Raw genomic sequence first — 22,052 nt, 5'->3', positions numbered from 1 at the left:
ACCCAGAGAAACACATTGATAACAGAAGGATGGATGGAAGAATCGGATCTGCCACACCCACTTTGAAAAATATTTGAGCCAAGCAATAGTAATACTTCTGCAATGAAGTAGTGAATGGAATCTGTGCTGTAAACTCCTCATGCAGAGATATACTGACTGAAGCATAAGAACATGAGGAAGGATTCAAACAAGAGAAGGCCATTCGGTTCACACACAGTTGTATGCAAAAGTTTGAACACCCCTGTTCAATTTGCATGTTTCACCTAATCTCGAAGTGAAAAGAAGCTAGCACAACCTTTGCAGGGTACAAACTTAAACATGCCATACCCCTGCACATTTTAATGCACAAATACTATTTATTGGCTGAATTTAACAGATTGAAAAACTAAAACAGTGATCCTGTAGCAGGTTTGGTAGTTAGCAGTTCATTGGTCCAAGGATCAATTTAACCACAAGGAGCATTTATGGATAAAACCAATTGACTCCAAATACTCAGGTCTTCAGAATTTGGAAACGCACATCTCCAGCACAGGGGAGAAAGTGGCCCCTGTGACGCTGTTCCTGAGTGGCCTGCAATGAGCACTACGGATTTTTATATGAAAAAGATCAAAGCCAGCTGCAGGCAGCACCCATCAAGAGCCAGACGGTGCCAAAGCTTTTCAGCAGCTGAGTACAAAAGGCCTCTTTAAAGCACGGACTCGGCTGTTCATTGTAAAGTGCTTTGCCTGCCCCTTTCCATCATTTATCTTTCTTGTGTCAAGGGCCCAGTGGTATTTTGATTGGTTATGTAATGTACCACAGTAGTCAAAGGACTGCAGTTTTATGCACTCAAACTGCAATTACAAAGCAGGCAGCTGATCTGTAAAGCACTTACCATTAATGCAAAATAACAGAGTTGCTTTCTTACCAATATAATTAGGCCAAAAGAGGTATTTTTCTCCAAGTGGGGTTATGGTAGAAATTGCTTTTAAAAGGTTTTAATACCGTTTTCAACTGTCTAGGTAGTTATTTTAATCACACTCTCAGTTAACATCTGACATTGCAAAAGCCTGCTAGAACAACCAGCGAGACCAAAGACAAAGTCCAATTTAACTCTATCAAGCTCAGTCTGGACCAGCTATTTAAGCACAATTTCAGGACATTTGTATACCAATACAAAGAGATAGCATTAGAATTTTAAATATGCTGGAATATGTAGAAGGATGGCATGGCACAGTGGCTAGCATTGCTGTCTTGCAACACTGGGGCCCTGGGGTCAACCTGTGTGCAGTTTGTATGTGTGGGTGCTCCAGTTTCCTCCCACAGTCCAAAGACATACTGGTAGGTGAACTGGCTTCTGGGAAAATTGATCCTAGGTTTGAGTGTGTGTGAGTATCTCTGTTTGTGTCTGTTCTGCCCTGCGATGGACTAGCATCTTGCCCAGCAGGTTATACCCTGCCTTGCACCCATTGCTTGCCAGGAGGTGCTCCAGTTTGGAACTGGGAAAAGTGGTTAGAAAATGGCTGGATATATGCTGAATATTTCAGTAGGTAAGGTTTACCTGAGCCGTGTCCGTGTGTCGGCAGCCTCAAGTCACATGACTGTCTTTCATTGTGACGTTTTCAAATCCTGCGGAAGGAGTCCTTTCAGTTCTTTCATCTAGCGGCTGTGCTGAACTTGCAGTGCTGCTGTAATTTCGTCACTGGGACACAAGACAGCAGTGTTGTAGCTTCGGTGTTTTTAAGCACTTACAGTATTCAGTTGTGAGAGAAACACAACGCAATAACTTCTTAAATTTATTTAACACTTTCAAACAAAATAACATTTTAAAAGTATATGCATTTTTATGTTTTCAAAAATATTTTTAAATATTGTAAAATAGTGTGTGTATTTCAAAATCCAAACAAAACTTAATTCCAACAAGAAACGACTTTTCTATTTTTGCTCTTCCAGCGCAGTTTTCTTGTGTTAATATCTGAAAACAGATGTGCATATCGGACTTGTTTTGCCACATATTAAAATATATCATACTTGAATTTTACACACATTATACAACTATAAATTGTCATTAATAAAATGCGAATTCAATCATCTTCGTTAATATCATAGTTCTTCCACACGAAAAAAAAAAAACAATTATCCAGGGCACAGGTGCTTTAGATTTGAACTACCCAAATTACAATCATTGTCAATTTAAGTATTTTGGCACAAGCTGCAAAATGTTCTTCAAATAAACACTGTCAAAAACGCTATATATCATAAATAAATGATAAATTGGCCGGGGTAGAGTGGTTTTTAAATAGGTCCCTACTGTTCAGGAACCGTCAGGGATAAATCCTTCTCTCATACACCGCGAGGTTTGTAAGTGCTAGTAGTGTACATTTTTCAAAAACGAATAAAACCGCAATTTTAATCACGAACACCAAGAAACAGCCCATCGCCGTGTCGTATACAGCGGCTCAATGCAACAAAATCTAGCTACTTTCAATGGAAGTCTGAATTTCCCGCCCATCCACGATTAGCCAAGTGTCATGGTGGACCTACAAGTCGCTTGTTTGTGGTGTGATTGATTATGTTTTCTTGTGGTTATATTTCTGAACTTTCCTTAATCACTTCGTTAACAAAGGGAATTTCTTTCAACGATTATTTGAGTAATAAATGCACCCCACACTGCAATGTACGGTATTAAAACTAACGTCATCTAGACAGTTACAAAGAAGTATAGAAACAATTCAGGTTAAAGGAAATGTAGGAAACAGCCGTAAAATATCAGAATCCTGGCAGTGATTGTACCAATTAATTAAGCCTGTCCTACATCGGTATTGGAAAAAACAAGACGTACTAAAGAAAACTCATCTGACATGTCTTCAGCAGCATTGTAAACACATTATTAGGACACAATTACAAGAGAATTAGGTTACAAAGGAAAGAAACCATTGGATCCATTTTTCGACCTGTCATGGTCTGCAGACTCTCTGTTCTCAACCTCCGGTTGTTCTGAGCCGATTAGTTTGCATTTTTCAATAATCTCCATCTCATTTATAGAAATATTGATCCACTGAAACGTCTCTCTTTTCCATCGAATTTCCTGTGACCAGCAGAGGGCGGCAAAACCACATCTAAATCCACCATGGGCTGAATCCGTGGGACTGGTGCCGGTAGTCCCTCATCCACTGAATCAAAACTACATTTACACGCCACTTCTACCACAAAAGCAGAACGCTTCGTTCAAATACAATATAACTCATGAAAAGCCTAAATTAAATGCATACAACCTTGAGTTTTATCATACCACTAAAATCAGGATATAGCGAACTCTATGTCTACTTCGTTCAGAAGAGCGAACTGAAGTCCGTGGTGTGTAAGGAATCGGAAAACTGCACAGAAGGTTTGAGGCTGTTTTTGCAGGAGTCAAAGCGCAGAAGGCATGTCCTCTTTAAGCCTTGCTGGAAACAACACGGAGGATGAGTCTGCGCACTGGTACTTGTCAGCTACCACTCACACCGACACAAACCACTACACTACCTTACTTCCTGGAGAACAGACCGCAGCGCTTTCAGCAACTGGCCTGTGTCCACAAAGCCAACACCATAATCAAAATGGTGTCGAAACATATAACATCAAAACCCTAATCACTCTCACATGCAATTTCTCTTCCAATTACTGGAAAAATATATTAATACATTCAGCTATTTAAAAGCAAAATGATTGGGAATCATCCATAGTGGTCCTGTAACGGAATTAATTTTCCAAAATGTGTTAGTAAATTATTTTCCTAACACAAACAGCTTAAAACACAACAGTACAGTACCATACAGCAGCACCGCTGTCAAAATCTCATGACCATTCTACAGAGATGCAACATTCTTGGCTTCATAGAGGTTAAGCCATTCTCATGCCTGATTAATAAAATACTTTTTTCTCAGCAAAAGCAGATCGGAATAACCTTGAAAACATCAACTGTGCTCGTGTTTGCATAAGCCTTGACCTGGAAACTGTTTTCTAAAAGTTTTATTTTACCGAGCACATTATTTCTCACTTTCCTAATAACATTTGAAAGCATTGTAAATGTAACCAAATATCTGATTTCTCCAATTAGTTCTTTGTGCTACTGGTCTTGAAACCAAGTCAATAAAACTACATTGAGGTGACTCCTAACAGAGCAGTGATGGGTAGGCATCACTAGCTCCATCTGACTTTCTGAACTTGACAGCATTTTAACGTGCATGTAATCTGTTTCTTCGAGTCAGTAAGACTGGTCACAAGTTGTGCTGGTTTCCAACAGTTTGCAGCTCAGAAGGTGTCACCCATTGTCATCCAGTTTATAAACCAGTAGCTGAGGGCTGTGGTCTGGTGGGGAGCTGGGGTAGCCCAGTCCGTACAGGCAGTTCCCAGACCCGTAAGGCACCACATGATAGTGCTGCAGCTCCTCGTAGCTGAAGGGCTCCGCGCAGCAGTCTGCCACCACCACTTTCACCCGTTTCCTGCCATCCCCGTACAGCAGCCCTTGCCCCGGGCTCCTGTCGTAGCCCCGGAAGTCCTCCTCCTCCTCCTCAGCCTCATTGTGGATCTTCCTCAGGAGGTTGTTGATCAGCACGGACCTGCGCAGGTAGGCCTCTGGGTCTTCCAGGAATCTGAGCTTCTCCAGGGACAGTTTCAGAATACAGCTCCGGTCCTCGGGCAATATCAAGTGCTAACGAGAGAGAAAGAGGCACGAGAGTGTTTGGTCCTATATGCACCAAGCAAAGGATGGGGGAATAAAGGGGTGCCTCTTAGGAGTGCATTCTGGATTGACTCTACAATGCATTTTCACACACTGCACTGATCAATGTCAAGTCACATAGCGGAGAACGACACAGTGAGAGCTTCCAAAGTTTAGTCTGAAAGTATTAGATATGTAGGAAAATGGCACTCGTGACTGAGTGGCCTCTACTCATGACAAAATCTTCTTGTGGATTGTTTTGACAAGACCACCAGATGTAGGTAGACTGGTATAGTGGGCAAAATACAAGAGGCGAGATTTGCAATGGCGCGAAGAAAAGGAAGTAGCGCTAACTTGTGCACTTGTGCAGAGTACAAATCATGTGAGTGCGCTACCCATGTGACATCAGATGGAATGGTATGTGGGCTGAGGCATAATGAATGCCAAACACATACACATTATTAGCCTAAACTACAACACAGCTTGTACTTCTGCCCTTGGCAGAGCAGTTAGCATGAATGTTTGTGTAGTAGGAGACATCAGCAGTGTTGTGGTTTTGCTAAGGGGGCCAGAATGTGCAGAATGCTCTCTCGCATCTGGGTTCAGGAGCTTGCTAGCACTGCCCCACACTCAGAGAAAAGGGCAGATGGGATGGGCATTCACAGCTCTCCCTGTCCTCTCCAACAGGGCTCCCTGACTCAAGAACACACAGAAAAGAGAAGCTCAGCAGCAAAAAAGATGTTTGCTGCACTTAGACAATTACACATCACAAGCCAACAAAGAAATGCCAGAAATAATTATCCCATAAAGATAAAAGAAGCTCTTACTTTCTGAAAATACCCATGGTAATCTCTCTGTAAATCCTCCTCTTCTGCATATTTTCTCTTAAAGTAAGCGACTTTCGACGTTGTTGATCTACTTGGTCTGTCTTGGAAGGAACTGGCTGTTCAAAGGCACAAAGTGAAAAAAGGAATTGCTGTGTGACCGACAATAATTCAGCACGCAATCTCTCTGGGTTCCTGAAGTTCCTGCTGTCGCTGGTTCACACAGCAGGCAGAAATTAATTTTATCAGAGTTTCCACAGATTGAATGTGAATTTCTGATGTCATTATTTAAGATGATTGAATGACATCAATGAAAATAACGACTAACAGGTCCCAGCGTTTCTCAAACAGTATGGCAAATTGAAACACTATGGGACATATAAACACCAAAAATCATGTACTGTTTTAGAGATACATATATCTCACAGATCGTTTTCATACATACAGAAAGTGAGTTTCTAATTTGTTTGAATTTGATGCTAAATACATCAGCACTTTATTGTCATGGATTACTAACGGAGTTGCACAACATTTTGTTAGATTCACCCCGAGGGATCTGTGCCTCTTTTCCTTGGAAGAGAATTCAATATCAGATATTGTCAACACTGAGAAAATCGGAGGAGTGGAGGCTCCCCAGTTGGGCGTTGTGTGCATTGTGAGAACCACTGGGAAATGCAGAACAATTCATTTACAATTTGAATTGGCAAGGACATCATCTTCAATGTCTTCTTCGAGCAAAATCGACACCCCTCACTAAAGACATCAGGTCTGAGAACTCCTGAAACACGAAAGAGAATGCTGTACTTTTGCCTAGCTTCATCTCAGGAACCCAAATGAACGACCGCCTCGTTCCTTATCCCTCATCCAAACAGAAGCCTGCTAATCCAGCCAGCAGGCAGGTTCTGGGAAGAGACGGGCCATTCACACAGCGCTGCTGTGATTTCCTTCTGGAGTTGCATCATCGAGTCTGGAGCCACAGCTGCAAAGCCACGTTATACCTAATCAAGTGCCTTGTGCTGCAAGAAAAAGGTGAATAGTCCCACGAGGAACACAGATGAAAACGTACCTGAAGGAGATCACAATCAACCGTCAAACTGCTCTCTGGAATGGGTCCCTGTGCTCTGAGTCAGCCTCTCCACAGTGAACATTGTTTTAGAAGCTCCTCTTTACAGCTGTGTATTTGATAAAGAAAGGCTTTAGGGGTGGCACTTATTCCAAGCAATAAGTGTTAGTAGGCAGATTGCCTAGAATAACAAAATGTGCACTGTATTCTCACAATGTTGCAAGAGAATCTCAGAGACTTCCTGACATTAATGATTCATGCAATAGGAGCCATTGTTCAAAGTCATTGCACTATGTCCAGTCTCAGTTCAATCACTGGAAACAATATGCAAACCTATTGCTTTTTCCCATGTCTGGAATTGTCATTCCACTGCGCCACACGCAATAGCGCCAGAAAGAAAACATGTGTAGACAATTCACTGCCACCAATTATTAATGACAAGCAGCAAAGCCACCTTTCAAATGCATGGTCATTCAGCAATAACATTTCAACTTATGGAGTTCAACACATGAGTCCAGGAAATGTGTTGGATTCGCTTGGTATATGCACTGCATTCCACAGCACTGACGAGCTCAGCAATTTGTGCCCAAGCCCTGATTCCTAAAAACAGTTATTACACTGTGTTCTAGATTAGCATGGACTACTATTAAATCTAAATACAGGGCTGTTTGTGTAACACCTATCTCATACAATACATTCTAATTCACCGCTAAATTACAGCTGTTTAAAAAGACAGAATTAAAAGTATAAATAAAAAGTCGGGTTTTTTTCTTTCTTAAAAAGCAGACAACATGTCTGAATTCAAATGTAGACATACAAAATAAAATGACCAGACACCTTCAGTTGTGAGTTGAACAACATTTAACATTTCAGTATATACATTAAAGGATTTGTGCATTTTTTTCCTTGGCTTACTTTGATTCTGTGCAAGTGTTAGCGTTTCTCATTTAAAAAAAAAAAATCATTCATTAATTTACTGAGCAAAGGGGCGTCTACACGTTTCTGCGGTCGGAGTGCCCCGTCTTTATTTTTCAGGCTGAGTGAACTTGCAAACCTACAACAGCTCTAAAGAATAATCCTTCAAGCATTTCAAGCATATCCGTCATCATCTATTTCTGGCAGATTTTAGTTAAGCGTTATTCTTATAATTAAAAAAAGGTCAGCAATCTACACTCCTGATGTTGGTAATTGGAAAAAGAAACAGTTCCGTAATTGTGTATTTTAAAATCTGATGGGCTCTGTTGTAATAGTTCAAGAGCAATATTTTTCCACTTCATTTCGCGAGATGTGCGTTCAGAAGAGTTAGTTTTTATACATCGCCGCTCTTTAAATGGTGTGGAAAGCGCTCGTGAGATTACACTTCCGCTGTAATTGTCAGCCAAACCGCTTAATGTATTGAAATTATTTAACGATTTACTAAATCGTTGTCCCCCGTGCCGTAACAGGTATCTCCCAAAACCCTTTAAACTGAGCTCCCGTGGTGTGCAGAAATCACAGCCTCCGAGCGTCTTTGCTCCGCTGTCTAGCAGCGATTAGCGACCACTATGCTCCGCTAAAGAGAGCAGGACACAGAGAACGCGACTATCCGCGACATCAAAGAGTGAGGCAGGGAATGCATTCTTCAAAAAGAATAGAAAAATATTTTGCACTTTATGTCAGACCAATTAAAACACGGTCGCTGGTAGCGTCGCTAAACACTCTTGTGATTTCTGAAGTGTTTTATTTTATTAGACACAGAAAAGCGAACATTCCCCGCCGCGAATTTAATATATAGTTGAACCGAGAAGACAAGAAAGAAACTACAACGTATGAAACACGCACACAGACCTGGGAGTATATACTACAAAAGTGGTTTTCTCTCCGTTTAATTGCAGTTTGTTGTTGTTGTTGTTGTTTTTTTAAAGAAGTGAAACAAATACCTCTTGAAGGTTACTCAAGCTTGCCGACACCCGAAGAGCTGGCAGATCAGTTGAATTAGGATGAAAATTGATCCTCGCTCAGAGCTAGTTGGGTTAGTCTCCGCTCTGTTCCTGTCCGAAGCTCTAACATTGAGTCTCTTTTGTTATATGCGTCAGCTGTCCAGATCCAGGGACTGACTGAAGTTTCCCTTTTATATCTAGGCGCTGTATCGCTTTCCCAATAACCCCCTTGAAACACGCAACGCTCCCAAGATCTTAAAATATCCCTTTTTTGAGCAACAGGCAACAACACAGCTGCGCCGCAGTCTCATTGGTCCTTAAAACGGCAGATGTTTCTTGTTGCTAGGAGCGTTGCTAGGCGATGATGACGCTCCCTCATTCTCAGCAACATTTCGACTTGGGTGCTAGATTTCGCGTAGTGAGATGTTTTTTGCTGACCGCGGTGCACGCTAAAAGGAGAGGATATCACAGCACGGATGACAAGGTGCTGTTTGGAGAACCAAAAAAAAAACGGTTTCGCCTTTTTAGTCCAGGGTGCGCTGCTTTGGGCATTTCATCTATAATTAATTGCCGTTTTGCGATTGAAAGTGGTAATGAAATGATTTGGGTGCTGCAAGCCCATTTCTGCGAGTGCAGCAGACATTTGCCGGGCAGGTCTGAACTGGCGAACGCATACAAATAGCTTCACATTACTTAATGTACTCCTGTCTCCGGATAATAATATACCTTCAGATCTCGACGTGTGTGATCTGCAGCAGGCTGCCCGAGCGAATGCTTCGTGGCACCGCTGGGAAGTAGAGTATGCAAAAGAGGTATCAATTCTCCCCACGACACTTACAAGTGACCCAGATCTGAAAGTCGGGTTTATTCCACGGTACTGCTCATCGTCAAATCATTTTTAATTTGTTTATTGTGACGTGGGTTTGAAACATTTAATTTATTTATTGTGACGTCGATTTGTGACATTTATTATACTACTGATGCGCTGGGAGACACGGTTGGTTTTGCTGACGAGGTGTCCGGTAGAACAGTCAGGTTTTCATCCCAGCCGAGTTCTCTACATTGCTACAACAGTTAATTGAGGTTCATTTTTGTTTAGACTTATATTTATTTTTGTTTCTTCGTTCAGTCCTGAGTGTCCAAAATACCCCACTTCAAATTTCCAGCAACGTCAGCACACAGAACTTCACACAGCATCTCCTCAACCTGCTGGCAGTTGTTTCTGACTGAACAGCTCTCACTAGTTGATCACCTGATAATGAACAGACTTATCAGACACACACCCGCAAGCAGGAATGACACTGTGACAGATACACCCACGAGTGGGAATGATGCTACAACAGACACGCCCACAACTGGGAAAGACACTGTAAGAGACACCCCACAACTGGGAAAGACACTGTAGAGGATAGCCCATAACTGGGAAAGACACTATAGCAGACACCCCACAACTGGGAAAGACACTGGGAAAGACATGCCTACAACTGGGAAAGACACTGTAGAGGATAGCCCATAACTAGGAAAGATACTATAGTAGACACCCCACAACTGAGAAAGACACTATAACTGACACGCCCACAACTGGGAAAGACACTGTAGAGGATAGCCCATAACTGGGAAAGACACTGTAACAGACACACCTACAACTGGGAAAGACACTGGGAAAGACACACCTACAACTGGGAAAGACACTGTAAGCGATAGCCCACAACTAGGAAAGATACTATAGTAGACACCCCACAACTGGGAAAGACACTATAACTGACACGCCCACAACTGGGAAAGACACTGTAGAGGATAGCCCATAACTGGGAAAGACACTGTAACAGACACACCTACAACTGGGAAAGACACTGTAGAGGATAGCCCATAAATGGGAAAGACACTATAGCAGACACCCCACAACTGGGAAAGACACTGTAACAGACACACAGAAGGTTGATACCAATTAATTTTAAATTCCATTTGACCTTCTAGGAGCTGAAAGCAAATTTCTAAATATGCCCAAGATAGAAAACTATAATCAATTAGCTTGTGATTAAGAACGCAGTTGTAGCAAAACCAGACAACCTGGTGTTCCTCCAGGCCCAGAATTTGGATCCACTAATCTAGAACACATCAAATCATTCACAGTCCATTAAAGTAAAACCCACCAGTACCATTACCACCCCTTCTTCCATTTAGTAATCACACATCAAAACAAATGTCTGAATTATCACAAAAGGCATATGATCAATGAATCAATGGCAGATTCAAGAAAATAGTTGATACACTTAGCTATGTAGCTAAACGTCTTTGCACCCAACATTCATCTTTTCAGTTCTACTGATTACTTATTCATAAGCCTGTAGTTTCTAGGAATTCTAAAAAGTCATTCGAAACACAGGAAAGCAAGATGTTGTGAAAGGCAGAGGAGCTTCAGGTCACAGTAACTGGCTCTACTGTTTCTGCCTTTCCCTTGTTTTATTGAAAAGTTCCTTGAGATGATGAGTCAAGAAAGGCGTTAAAGACAAATTACAATAATCTCTATGTGTTGTTACTGAGCACTGTGCTCTTCTGTCCCCAGTCTCTGACCCATACAGAAGGCGAATGCTCACATCTTTTGTTATTACTGTGGGTGTATGCAGCCTTAATAGCCTTGAAGACAGAGAGAGCACAAAGACAGTGAAGAGAAAAAAAAACAAGCAGTGGTCACAATTTACTGAAAGGCCATGAAATATGTACAAAACATATATTACCCTTTAATCATTGCATGCATGGTACAGGCACTGTACGTGTACAGGATTCACTGGTCCATGCTTCCATTGGCTAACAGAGTAGTACATTTGTTTAGCAATGCATGCTTATTTCAACACAAGGCTTTCTCATGACAAGTACACTCCAAAATCCCATACAGATTCTTAGCTACAGGCACTTCATATACATGTAATCTGTAATACAAAAGATGCATGCCGTACTGTATAAAAGTTCTTTCAATGCATCCAGAAGGTGATTCTTACTTTAAAAATATATATATATACACACAACAACATGAACTTCTACCATGCATATGTGACATTTGTTACCATCATCTATGAAATGCATAGTCAAGATAGATTCAGTGCCAGTGGCTTCCTTGTGCCAGTTTGAGAAGACAGAATAAAAGAGCGAGGTTTTGAATGCTGAAATGTCACTCTCGTTAAGATCTTAGTTTTTTCCTCTTCCCTAGAAGTACCACATGGGATTTTTATCATTTCAGGGAAAAAAACAATGAGTTTTGCAAATTGAACACTTCAGGAATACCAGTTAAGAAATTCCACTGTGTAGCACAGCAGTTTCATTAATCTTGTTTTCCCGTAAATGTCATCAGCCTCCATGCTACAGTAATAATAAAGCAAATCCTGGTGCAGTTAATGAAAGAACTGAAACGTTCTTTTCCCAGTCATCATTAGATAATGTTATATTGTTCTTTTATCTTAACTGCCTAAATAAAATGGCACCGGGGGACAGACAAGCTTGATTTCTCCATTGAAACACCATATTGCCACCCTCAGTCAGGACCAGGAAGCAGGCAGGCATGCGCACAGTGTTGTTTTAATCATCACACAACAGGTGGCCACATCTGGATGCTCCAAAGAAAACTTAGGATGCATTCAAGCTTATTAACTCAGACTACCGTAGTGCTAGTTAGGCCAAACAACCAGCAGCTCCGTAACCCTGGAGTGTGTTTGATATACTGCACGTTGCAGGTTGTGTGTCTGTCACCGGTCTGCCAGGGGAGCAGTGCGTGTCCTTTGGCCATGTTAAATATTGACCTTGGGTGGCTTTAATGTTGCAGTGAAGCCCCCTGCACTGCCGCAGCTGTGGTCTTGGAAACAGTACTCCCTTTGCAAAACTAGTGGTCGCACATCTCTTGGCAAAGACCTTTCCAGTCTTTGCTGCCATGATTATAAACTGTTAAATGGCAGGAATCTGTGAGAGGTCTATATTCCTGAGGGGACAAGTCAGTTGAAGTGTCGCTTTGAGGCTTCCGTAGGGAACAGCCATTTTGGTTCCTGTAGGGAATCAGGTGGAGTCGGTGAAATGGGGATTGGTGGCCCGCAGTTGATTACAGGGGTAAAGCAAAGTTAATTAATTAATTAGGAGTGTCTCTTTCGGGAGGAAAGAGCAGTGGAGAGAGACAGAGAAAAAAGACATGCACTAAAGTTAAACAGTCGCTCTTGTTGGGATGTTTGGCATTAGGACAGCCTCTTCTATGGCCAGGGAAAAGTTCCTTAAAGTGCAGTTAGGACTCTTTTAAGGAGTTAGGTTTTGTTTGGTTTAGGAAGAGGACTTGCTGGACTGCAGTAAGAAAACAAACTGTCTAGGGGACTAAATTTGAGACAAACACTGTTAATGGGCCATCTGACACGGCCCTATCAAACAAAATAACAACGAGTGGAGGTAAATAAGGCGCTACGCCTCGTAGCTGTACCCGGACAGCACGGTGAGCCAGGAACAGGGCACTACTGACGTGGCACAGACAGCTGGTGTGCCAGAAGAGAGGAAGGCAGCAGTAGTCCCCACTCTTTCATGACAATTCACATCCAGGAACGAAGGCTAGTTGACATTAATATCTTCCGAAAGGATATTACAGCAATCAACAGCTCTCGGAGCTCTTCTGTCAAAGAGCGAAACATTGAGCAATCTTAAAAAGCAGCTGGACTCTTTTTTTTTTTTTGGGTATTTTATTATAACCCAGCCTTCTATTCATCTCAGGGCAGATGCGACTCGAGTGGCTGGGTGCAGATGGATCTACTGCACAGTGCGTCACAAGAATCTCACAGCTCCGCAACACAGGGAGACACAGCTGCTCTGCCACCGAGTCTTGAATCCACAATGAACGAGCACGGGGAGTCAGTTCCTCTCTGAACTGAGCGAGCAGACTTTGGGAGTGAATGCAGGGAGAAACGGATTAGTTCCAGGGGCACAAAAAAAAAATCCATCCCAGATGCCTGCTGCAAACCCGTCCTGAGTGGGGGGCGGAGGCCAAAGAGTGGGGTACCCGACACACAGTAGACGCGATGCCAGCAGGCACCTGCTCTTCGGAAGAAGGCTCCGGTCGCGGGACAGAAGTCAACGCCTCCTGCGGATCCAGGCAGGCAGCAGGAGCCCCTGCCAGGTGCAGGCCACTCTGACAGGTGTGTACAAGGGTCGTGAGTGGAGGGGGGGATGGGGTGGGTGGTAGTCCTCTAGGACTCCAGCAGGACATGCCAGCGGCAGACCTGCTGGCCCTGGCACTCCTTCATGTCCTGCCAGTGGGCCTGCTCCTCCTCGCCGCTGCTGTTCTGGCCCAGGCAGACCCAGCCAATCATCTCCTTGCGCTTCATGCTGCGGCGGTTGTAGATGGAGACCATGAGGGTGACGTCGGACAGCTGGAAGAGGGCCACCTGGAAGATGAAGGTCTCCTTGTACACAGGGTTGGGCTGCCCCCTCCGGATGGAGGTCTTGCAGCGGGACATCTCCTGGCCCACGGAGTTCAGCAGCGTCAGCTTGCCGTAGGTATCTGCGCGAGAAGGAGGAGCGCCGTTTTAAGGAACACACCCACCGCTGGGCTCTCGGCAAGAAGCAGCACATCGCCCGGTCACTGTGTGCGGCCTGATGACCGAAAGCTTTTGATCCCTGAAGTTTCAAAAATTCTGATTTCCCTGTCTCATTGAATGTTCTACTCAAATTTAAATTCACAATCTAGATCGTTTTTTTAAAAAAAAGAATTTTAGGAAGAACTTTCACAGAACCAACTGGTCAGTGACATAGCTGTCCAGTAACTGTGACACCACTCATTATTAATCGTCTAGAAGAAGCACACAGAGTACTTAAAGCCTAGGCTGGCACCTTTCAAACAAAACAGAACCAATCCAATTTGCAGCACATATGATGCTGCCGTGGGCTATAGTGCTTCTGGTAAATGCTCTCATTAGATAAACTTGTTACCTTCCTTCAATACAGCAAAGCAGAATTTGTCTTTTTCAAAGGCTTTTTTTTCATTAGTGTTGATGTTCTATTTATAAACCCTGTATTTTCACAGCAGTGAGAGTGATTAGGCAGCGTGATGAGAATGAATTTGAAACCCTGAGCCTCAGAGAGAAAAGTGTTCTGCGCCCTGCGTGGGGTGAGAACACCATTAGTAAACAAAGGAGAGTGTGAAGGGAAGAATAAAAAGCGACCGAGGTGGCACAGAAACAGAACAGCAGGGGTAGTCAGAGCCCCTTAAGGCTACAGTGCCCCAGACTGGGAAACAGGTCAGTTCTGTCAATTACGATCACAAAAAGTGACCAGCGATTGCAATTCAGTACTCGGCAGCTATTTATAACTGGGTCCCAACCCTGAAGTGCAGCGCTGCTTCCTGTTCTGTGCTCTTCTAGCCACCCTGAGAAGCAGTGAAATCAGAAGGTTAAAATTAAGGCAAACAGGAAACCAGAATTACCATGAAAGCTACACTTCCCTAATTGCAATCATTTGCCACATCTTACTTATGCAACTTCTAACACTTTTCTACATTCTGCACAGGTCATTTCTGTCACTTGACCGAAACCCTGCAGTGTCAGTCCCGCCTCTGATTTTGTGTGGCGCACATAAATGCATACACACTCCATCTGTCAAGTACTATCAACGTATCTCTAGACAAAGCCCTGCACGTGAACTCTAGGCCTACAGCGCAGCCGGTGTGTGCAGTGCTTTTACTGGGATATCCCTTTAAGTGAACGCAGTTATCTTCCACAGCGGTCTTGTGCGCTCCCAGAACCCGCTGACTGGACTGTGTGCAGAGTCAGCCATGTTTTCTGCCTGAGCGGTCTCCTCACCTGGGGGGCGGTTCACAGCCAGGTTGCGGAAGTGGCTGCCCTTGATCATCTCCACCGAGAGGCGGCCAGTGGTTGCATTGTAGGACAGGCCAATGAGCAGCTCGGGGACGCCGCCATGCGACAGGGACTGCGTGGACGAGGCGCTGTCGCTGTGCGAGATGGCGGACAAGCTGACCTGGGAGTCCGCACTCTGAGGAAAGACAGTGTCAGACTGAAGGTGCTGTGTGACACGGCTCAGCCCCTCTCTCCAGTAAGACACACAACAGAACACCACACAGCCTGTGGGGATTAATACAGACCGCATGGCCGTTTCACCTCTTCCACCTCTCAGCAAGACAAGCAGGCCAACAGATGTACACTTTACCAGTCACTTCACACATTCAGTATACATCATGGAAATACAGATTTTTGTGCCAAGGGAGCTCAAGAGTTTCGGATTTTCCTCTCAGCTCGGATTCGGGTTGTCAGGCAACAACCCTGGCAGTGCGGGGACATGAGAGGCCCAGCCCTGCCCGTGTGCCGCTGTCTCACCTTCATGTTGCTGCGAGGCTCCAGCACCAGCGTGGCTTCCATCTCGCCCTCCAGGCTCAGGCTGCTCAGGTGGTACAGCTGCTCCCCCATCATGCGCTCCCTGGCGATCTTGCCTACCGCGTACAGGCGGAAGCGCAGGGCGTAGCCGCCCAGCTCGGTGGCGTCGATCCTGGAGAAGCGGAAGGTCTCGTTGAAGCGCGGCGTGGAGCCCCGCTGCACGCTGGTCTTGTGCCTCTGCTTCTTGCTGGGCAGGAGCACCACATGCACCTGCCAGGCGTCCATCCCGCTGCGCTCCTTATCCGGGATGTCTCTGGCTCTCACCACGGTCACCAGGAGTTTCTGCGCCTCTACCTTGTAGTCCAGGATGATGATGAGGTCACCACATCTGGAGATGGGCTGGTGAGTCTCCGCAAGCTGAGAGGAGACTTCCCCTGCTCCCTGCTCCTGAGGGAAAGAGGCACATGCATGGGTAGAACAGGCAGTGCCACCATCACGAATGGAGACCATCGCCTGCTACTTAATTCACACAAGGCAGAAAACAATCCTGCCTGAGAATTGACTCTTCTAGGATTCTAAGACTTGGAGAAATGAATGAGTCTCTCTTAAGGAAGGAGTGCTGCACTGCCTGGTGCATAATAGAATTAAATTGCTTGAGATCTTTTTCTTTTAACAAGTGGGCCAGTGCAGGTCAAAGACTAAAAGCGTCCTCCTCTTTATTTTAGAGCCTGAGGCACATGAATCGCCAATGCAGTGTTTCAGCTTTGAGACTTTCAGATAATTCCTTCAAGTGTATGGTTTCCTGGGCTCTCAGAAGTACTATTCTAAAAGGAGAGGGCAGCAACAAAAAAAGGGACCAGATTGAAAAGCAGGAGTTCTTTCTCTAACGGCAGCCTTGAATGTCATTTTAGGTGCAGAGAGCTGACAGAGAGTGTTTGCTGGTGCTGGCAGATACACGGCGGCAGAGCAGATTAGATAAGCACTGAAGCCAAGAGAGCACAGTCCACCCACATGCACACACAACACGACAAATGACACTCTACGCCATGACTTCCACTACACGCACCATCACTCACTGTAAACTCCAAAGTGCATGAGTCTGGAGCTTTGATCCAGAGCTTCATCGTTCACCTTCAACAGCCTACCTGTTACAGGTAGCAAGCTCACTCCCTCATGTTTCTGTACTGCTGGCCCTGCTCCAGGGCAAGCACTTCCTTCCCTGCAATAATCTCTAATAGGGAAGCATTTGTTGTACAGTCTGTATCATTGACTTTCACTCCCCCTGGGCATGCTGGCATGGTAATGACTCCAATAAATCCGAATCCATGAGCAACAACACATTAAGAGCCAAACTGCGGTAATTAGTGAGTGGTAATAAATTAGCTTCAGCGCTTCAAAAATGTTAGGTGTGTGGGATTTAGACAACTAGCTGAGCGTACACTGATTACACTGAAATTATTTTTGTAGCATATACGCAACACAATATGCAAGATTCGGTATATGTAGTATATGAATACATCTCAGACTGTGTTCTCCAGGTTCTGGGGCCCTGAACTGAAACCTGATTCTCATGCCATCCTGTGCCAATGTATTGCCAATCCTCCGAACATAGCAGTAACTGCGGGGTGTCTCCCTGACATGACCCCCCACAACACCCAACATTCATCCAGGGAGCAGCTCTCCGTGAACAAACTCCTGGACTGTTCCGGGCGAGTTGTTATGAACCCTGTGCAGGTCTCTAAGAGAGTCCGATGGCCTACGAGTCCGAGAGGGGCGAGGCAGCAGAGTGGTCAGTAGTTCCCGGCGAGGTCGAATCCGGGTTGAGAGATCAGCGAGGCAAACAAATCCGAAAAGGGGCGAGACGAGAGGGTTTTCATAAAGTCCAAAGCAAGATGGGTCTGTGTGTCAGTGGCCAGAGGTAGAGGACCATGCGAGCTCAGGAGGCGGATAGATTCCTAATACCGAGCGATGATTCGGAGTGAACGGAGGGTTTAAATAGTGAAGAAAGGGGTGTGGACTGGAAATTGGATAATGAGGGTTAATTGATGCCAGCTGCACCCGTAACATGGACCACAGCTGGCCAGATTTATCCGCTCTTAGCAAGCCTGTTGCTCAGAACAATGAACTGCACTTCACCCAGTGATCGGTGCCCAGGCTCCTAAAAAGTGCTCAATGCCACCGCCCTGCTCCAGGTGCCTTGCTGTTTCATAGCAATGTCAATCGGAGGACCTGCGCTCGTGCCACACCTGCCCTCGCCCCTGGCCGTACCTCAGGGCTCCAGGTGGAGGAGGTGTCCGTTGCATCGTTGTTGTCGTAGCCCTGGTTGTCGACCGCCGTCTCCATCTCCAGGCTGCCCTCGGCGGCCTGTCTGCTGAGGCTGGGGGCCAGGCTGGCCTCCGTGCCCTCTGAGCACTTCTGCAGCCCCGCCCCCAGGCCCTCCGCAGCGCCCCGGGAGCCCAGAGAGCCCCGCTCGTCGTCCGGGTACGACTGGGCATCCTGGTAACTCAGCCGGCTGAGCCCGTCGCCATCTGCCAGCAGAGTTACAGCGTCAGACATCCCCCCCCCTGAAACCGCGCACACTCGACTCAAACTGGCCTGCGTTTACAATGTGTTCTTCAAATTCACATTTCATACAAGAACCTTCTTCTTGGGTGCTTTATTTTCATCTCTGGCAAAGAGGTTTATTCCATTCATTCTTTTCTAAAACTGCATACAAATCGACACTATACTTTAGAATTAGAATTCTGCTCCAATATAGAGCCATGGGGAATGACCTGAACAGATGTCAAACATCAGGCAGTTTAGTGAGTCTTTCAAATTAAAAAAGGATTTTAATTCATATTTAGGAATAATACTTCTGTGAACGAACAATACCTAATGTAATTTGTCTAAAGCACGTTTACTTTCATTTCATATTCATTTTTAATGGAAAAAACTCTTGACCTCTGTTGCCAAACCCACATATATATATATATGCATAAACCTACTACATTCATTGCAATAATCATGCTATACCATGGCAACGGGGAATAGTGACTCATTTCGCTGCTATTATTACACCAGTCTATTGGTTTACATAATATTTCCCATGTTTTCCATTCTGGTTCCAATCATAAAGTTCATCTTTAACAACCAAAACAATTCAAACAGAACAGACGCATCTTCCACCTATGGTGCTCATGTCCTTATAGTTAACACATTAGTAATCAATCTGGCTTCATCTGAATAAGAATGGAACAGGACTAATTCAAACCACTGGGACCCAGAGAGCATCCCATTGAGGCTGGACATACCGAGGCTCATGATAATGGCCATTTACACTACAAGCCCATCACAACCGTGGTTCTGTCAAGTGTATGTTTTACACGGGGCTCAAGTGCATGAGAATGAACACAAAAGTATTGTTGCAGAGGATGTGGAGAGAAAGAGAATGAAACAGAGCTTTTATGCAATACACAGAAATACTGGAGTAAAAAAAACTGGAATGGTACACGTTTGCATGCTGCAAGGATAAACCAAAAAACAGTCCTTTCAAAGCACTTCTGCTGCATAGCCTGGTTGACAGGGTTATTTAGCTGATGTTTTATGCAAAGCAACTTTCATTTGAACTCCTTCACACAGCTAGGCAATTTACCGGCACAATCTAAGTGAAGTGCCTTGCTCAGGGGTACAACAACAATGCTCCACCTGGCGTTTGAACCCACAGCCTTCCAGTTTCAAGCCCAGAGCCCCAGCTGCTATGCTACTGCATATATACCCCCCTGCAGCAGAGTCCATGTTGCTGTCGCTGAAGAGCGACACACAGCCAGCTTCCTGGACACAGGCCAAGTGCTACAGGAGGCCACGTCAGGTACCTTCGCAGTCAGAGGGCTCCGTGCTGCCCTCCTCTGGATTGGAAAGCAGCTGGGTGAATCCGTGGGGCCGCTCGGAGCCGGCCTGCGTGCCCGAGCGGAAGCTCTGCGAGCGCGACACCGAGATCTCAAAGTGCTTAGCGATCTCGTCCTCGCTGTCGGACGACGTGGACAGAGCTCCGTCCTCCCCGTAGCTGTTCACTGGGGAGAGAAAGGAGGAGAGAGAGAGAGAGGGGAGCCGAGAGGACAACACTGCTGGCCCCGAAGGGAGGATGAAGTACCCAAAAGAGAGTGCAAAGGAGGCCGAAAAAGAACAGACGTTCATGAGCCCTTGCATTTACAACAACAGAAAAAAGGAGTAGAAGGATGAAGGGACTGCTTAACACAGTTTCAAACTGGTACGCTGTCCCAAAGGTTGTTGAAGGAGCAGAACGAGCACCGGATGGAAGCAAGCTTAGGTGAAGAACAGGGGCTGTCTGCAGACAGGCAGATGGGTGGAAACGCAGAGTGAGAGAGCCCTGTCAGGGAAAGAATGCCTATACCTTCACTTTCCAGTCATGTTTGATGTGATTTTATTCCCATCCAACAAACATCGTCCTCGGGCATCTTCCAGTTCCAGACAGCTAAAACATTTTTCTTCCCAAGGGATCCCAAAAAGACCATCAGTACAATGCAGCACCCACCTGCCATTCTGCACAGTGAGAAATGACTCCAGCTGAATTAAGTGGGAACCTTAGGGAGCCGAGATTGTTGAAGTCCAAAGAGGAGATTAGCCAGGACAATGGGGTTAACAACCCTACTGCTAGGAACAGTGCCGTGGGCTTTTTATTGAACAAGGAGGCAGGGCTCCAGTTTAACATCTCATCTGCAGGACAGCCCACCATACTGGGGCATTAGATTTGAAATTGTGGTCCAGAGGGAAAATTGCCACCTACTGCTCCACCAACACCACTTAAAGCAGCAGCCTGTACTTTTTCTTACAGATCCCCTAATCCAGTACTGACCAAGCCCGGTCTTGCTTAGCTTCTGAGATCTACAGAGACTGTGTGGTTCAGGTGCAAGGTGGTGAAACTAGCATCAAAGGTTTACACAAGAAATGATCACCTCTTTCTTTGAATTAAAGTTAAAGGAGAGGCACACACAACTTACATATACAGTAATAAAGGAATAAAGCTGATCTTTCAGAAATAAAATGTTACTAATGTTATTAGAGGTATACTATGAAACATTTATAAGAATAGTTATTTAGTAAATTCAATGCAATTTTCCCTGTTTCTTTAAAATAAATTGGATTTCACACCAAGCTGCCCCATGAAGAGGAGTTTCCACAGGAGAAGAATACAAACATTGAGCCTGAAGTCTTTTTCCAAGGTTATAACATTTAACTTTGCAGTCAATGATCATGTTCTATTTATATACGTAATGACTGTAAGTTCCAGGTTGCCAGAACTGAAGTGTGCTTGTTTTTAACTAATATTACGTACTTTATAAAAACACAAAAATTAACATGCAACAAGGCTACAGAAATAACTTAAGAAGAACATCAAAAGCTATTGGTAACCGTTCTTGGAATGGAACCTTTTAATAAGATCTTCCTATAAAGAAGCTTATGCTACACATGCATTCAGAGCTGTCACTCACATAATTAATCATTTTGTTCTAAAGAAAAACAGATAATATCCATCATTACAAGCCATATGAATTCTGTCCTAAAAGAAAATGATATTTCATTAAATATTTTTTCCAGTGCAGCAGGGTTTAAGTGTTTCCTGGACGATTGTAATTGTAGATTGATTGCAGGGTATTGCTACAAGTATTAAAACCAGATGTAGAGAGTGAAACGGGACTATAGCTTTCAATACCTATTAAATACATGGCTGTTCAGAAAGAGATTGACACGGGTATAGTGGGAACTAGCTGCTGATTCAAACACAACGGACTGTTGTCTAATTGTAATAATACACATGGAGGTGGTGAGTGAGGAAGCATTCTGCCTGTATGAGTATACGCCCCTACCGTACTGGAGATGACCGAAAGTAACCACTTGTTACAGAGCAAAAGAAAATCTCCTAATGCAAAGCAAATAATGATGTTCAAACAAAAATCATTTTGCAAACAATGCAGGTCTCTCTCACTGAAATCACCATTTTCAACAATCCCTCCACAGTTCTAAGGAGGTCAGGTGATAGCTTTGTCATCAATATAATAAAAATAAACATATATTCACAATGTCCAGTTTCAGAAGATGTACCTTGGCTTTCATTGCTTAAATCTCTGTAATCATTGTGTTTCAACAGTTAATAATCCTTCAGGCATATCGGCTGCTTGCTGGCTCCCTCCAAGGTAAACAGAGGACTATAATCAT

At 44.4% G+C, this 22,052-nt stretch overlaps 1 protein-coding gene and 1 long non-coding RNA gene across 5 annotated transcripts in view; both read right to left on the bottom strand.

The window, feature by feature from the left end:
• Window positions 1-1,764: 1,764 nt before the first annotated feature.
• Window positions 1,765-6,679, bottom strand: LOC148828065 (uncharacterized). Its single transcript, XR_016091601.1, has 3 exons — window positions 6,572-6,679; window positions 5,509-5,624; window positions 1,765-4,672 (listed from the first exon to the last, which is right to left on the bottom strand). It is a non-coding gene; the product is annotated as an uncharacterized LOC148828065 (long non-coding RNA).
• Window positions 6,680-11,174: 4,495 nt separating this feature from the next.
• Window positions 11,175-22,052, bottom strand: part of syt16 (synaptotagmin XVI) — a 34,343-nt gene continuing 23,465 nt past the window's right edge. For 3 of the 4 annotated variants that reach the window (XM_088925430.1, XM_088925429.1, XM_088925431.1), the window contains 5 exons: window positions 19,691-19,888; window positions 18,105-18,364; window positions 15,840-16,283; window positions 15,309-15,498; window positions 11,175-14,011 (listed from right to left, as the gene is read on the bottom strand). In XM_088925430.1, the coding sequence (XP_088781556.1) occupies window positions 13,698-14,011; window positions 15,309-15,498; window positions 15,840-16,283; window positions 18,105-18,364; window positions 19,691-19,888 (1,406 nt within the window). In that variant the 3' untranslated portion in view covers window positions 11,175-13,697. The remainder of the gene's footprint in view (window positions 14,012-15,308; window positions 15,499-15,839; window positions 16,284-18,104; window positions 18,365-19,690; window positions 19,889-22,052) is intronic. The other variant, XM_088925428.1, reaches the window with a different exon arrangement.

The sequence above is a fragment of the Atractosteus spatula genome, chromosome 9 (assembly GCF_055471065.1).
Source record: "Atractosteus spatula isolate fAtrSpa1 chromosome 9, fAtrSpa1.hap1, whole genome shotgun sequence".
In the NCBI taxonomy this organism is placed as follows: Eukaryota; Metazoa; Chordata; class Actinopteri; order Semionotiformes; family Lepisosteidae; genus Atractosteus; species Atractosteus spatula.
The sequence above is the reverse complement of the archived record's forward strand: the minus strand, read 5'-3'. Positions and strand labels throughout refer to the sequence as shown.